Genomic DNA, 2,402 nt, shown 5'->3' on the forward strand with positions numbered 1-2,402 from the left:
ACGAAGAATTATAATAAAGTTTATTCAGCCCTGAATATTTAATTTAGGAGCATGAGCAAAGTAGAACACACTTCATCTAAATGACACCATTTAAACAGTGCTATAAAATAATGCTACTTAGTAAGTGTGGTGCATTATGTGATTTGAACGATTCTGTTAAAAAAAAAAAAAAAAAAAAAACATTAACAAGTAACATTGTCCCCACCAGCTTGGAGCCTACAGATACAATTACTTTGGTCATATCTTTCCAAATGATTTAGTAATGCTTTTAAACATTGCAAACATAAATCTATCATAGTACTGGAATTCTGATATATTTTGGTGCTTCTGGGGCTGCCTAAAAATGAAAAGGCATCCAAATGAAATGCACTATACACTTATTATACCTTAAAATTTCAGTTCCTAAAACGTGAAATAATTATCTACCATTTAGCTGTCTGATTTAACTGTACATCGTAGTAGATTTTTACTTCTAGGATTTTTACTGTACTTTGGGAAATTAGTGGTAAAACATGTTTAAAAAACAGCATGTGACTATACTTGAGTTCACATAAAATAGCATTTTTACAACTAGATTGAAATTTAATCCTTTTTCACAGGTTAACATATCACCAAAAAAATAAAAATAAAAACCACAATACTTTTGAAAATGTAACAATGCATATTTATTTCAGGAAATCATCAGAGGTCACCTTTAGGTCAATTTACCACACCAGAGGAACAAAGTTGTTAAACTACAGCTAGCTGTGCTGAACTGAGCCACTTATCCACAGTACAGTATAGAAGTTGAAGTTTTTTTCCCCATCAGGTCTTCAGTTCAAAATACTATTATCATGCTTAACATGGTCTATGTCTTCTCTGGTATGAATGATGTGATCCACCATGTAGGGTTGAAGGAGGTGGACTCCATGTTGGTGGAGGAGATGGCAGCCCTTTCCATGCAGGCCATCTTCTGTGATCCGTTGCATCTGTTTGTGTAAACTGAGGGCTCAAGGTTTCTTGATTTTCAGTGAACTGAGGTAAAAAGTTAGGGTTATAGTGGTGAAAAGCAAATTCACTTGCAGATGAATTGCCATTTTGAGACTGGGGAGCACATGGTGGAGGAGAATTCATATAAGGTGGCACCTGGGCAATAATATATCCAAGTGATAGATCATAGGTCGTGGTTAGAGCTGGCGCTTGGCTAGAAACCAAGTTAGGAGTACCTACATCCTGAGGAGGATATGGCATTGGGTAGTTTACTGGTGATGATGGAGATGGAGGTGGTGCATAATGCTGTTCTTGAGGCATAATATGACAAGGGGACGATACCACTGGTTGACTTTGATACTCAGGATAATAGTCAGGAGGTGATGGCTTCTTAGCACCAGAATCTGAGTTATTCTGAATATGATCAACTATTAAATTGCCGTGTTTTCTTGTAAAAACACTAACGGTTTCCCACTGGATGGGAAAAGGCGGACTTGGAGATAGTTCTGGGGGAGGAACCTGAAGATCCTTATGTGGCTGATTATGTTGCTCGTGTGGCATTTGTTGCATAGACGGTAGTGACATCATGGTGTGCTGCTCTGGTGGAATATAGTTTAGATGGTCCCTGTCTAGCAGTCTTTTAGGGATTTCAGCGATTTCAGTTCGTGGCGGAGCAATATGAGGACGAACTTTTTCAAGCGAAGCGCTGGTAACTTGTTTTCGAGCTCTTTTATGGCGGCGTTTGATATGAGCCTGTAAGCTTTTCTGAGACAAATATGTTCTCTTGCATCCCTGAACAACACTACACATGAAGACAGAACCTCGTTTATGCTCCTCAATTCGCAGCACAGGATAACTACAGCGTGGACATATTTTATATCCGATTTTGTCATATAAATTAGCACAGTTATAGCAAAAAGCATGCTTGCATGGAATTATTCGCCCATAGATTTTAATAGGCAAATCACATTTGTCACAGAAATGAATTGGTGAATCATCCTTTTCACCTATGATGTTTATCTTAATGTCCCCCCAAGAGTAACCAGGAATTTTTTTCTTTTTTCTCACCAGTTTAACTCCTTTAGAGTAGTACTTCCTGTCTTCATTATATTCACGTTCTTGTTCACCAGCAGGCATCTTGTTCATATTCCTTGGAGATGAGACACAGATTTAGGTTTGTCTACTTCTTCAAAAATGACTTTTAAAGGAATTCTTCTGCTAACATCAAGGCCACGCAACAATCCAGAACTATGAGTGCCTAGTAACCCATTATCAGCGTCATTAGGATCCAAGTTTTGGCTCACAAGGGACCGGGAGTCATGTGCCAGTAACACGTGCGCATTACAACGCATGTGCACCATCTTCCCAAGCCCAGGAGGTGAAAGTGCGATCCGATCCCACCCCAACCCTCCACTGCTTTGACCTTTAAGGGC

General features: G+C 39.0%; 1 protein-coding gene across 1 annotated transcript; it reads right to left on the bottom strand.

The window, feature by feature from the left end:
• Window positions 1–641: 641 nt before the first annotated feature.
• On the bottom strand, window positions 642–2,186 carry ZNF645 (zinc finger protein 645). The gene has a single exon (XM_011988018.1). The coding sequence runs from the start codon at window positions 2,113–2,115 to the stop codon at window positions 838–840; it is 1,278 nt and encodes a 425-aa protein (XP_011843408.1). The 5' UTR covers window positions 2,116–2,186; the 3' UTR covers window positions 642–837.
• Window positions 2,187–2,402: the final 216 nt, after the last annotated feature.

This window comes from Mandrillus leucophaeus, unplaced genomic scaffold (genome assembly GCF_000951045.1).
Source record: "Mandrillus leucophaeus isolate KB7577 unplaced genomic scaffold, Mleu.le_1.0 Scaffold321, whole genome shotgun sequence".
Taxonomy (NCBI): domain Eukaryota; kingdom Metazoa; phylum Chordata; class Mammalia; order Primates; family Cercopithecidae; genus Mandrillus; species Mandrillus leucophaeus.

What these genes read in the sequence shown, in the direction of transcription:
- ZNF645 (XM_011988018.1), bottom strand. Translation starts at nt 2,115, where the DNA reads ATGAACAAGATGCCTGCTGGTGAACAAGAACGTGAATATAATGAAGAC.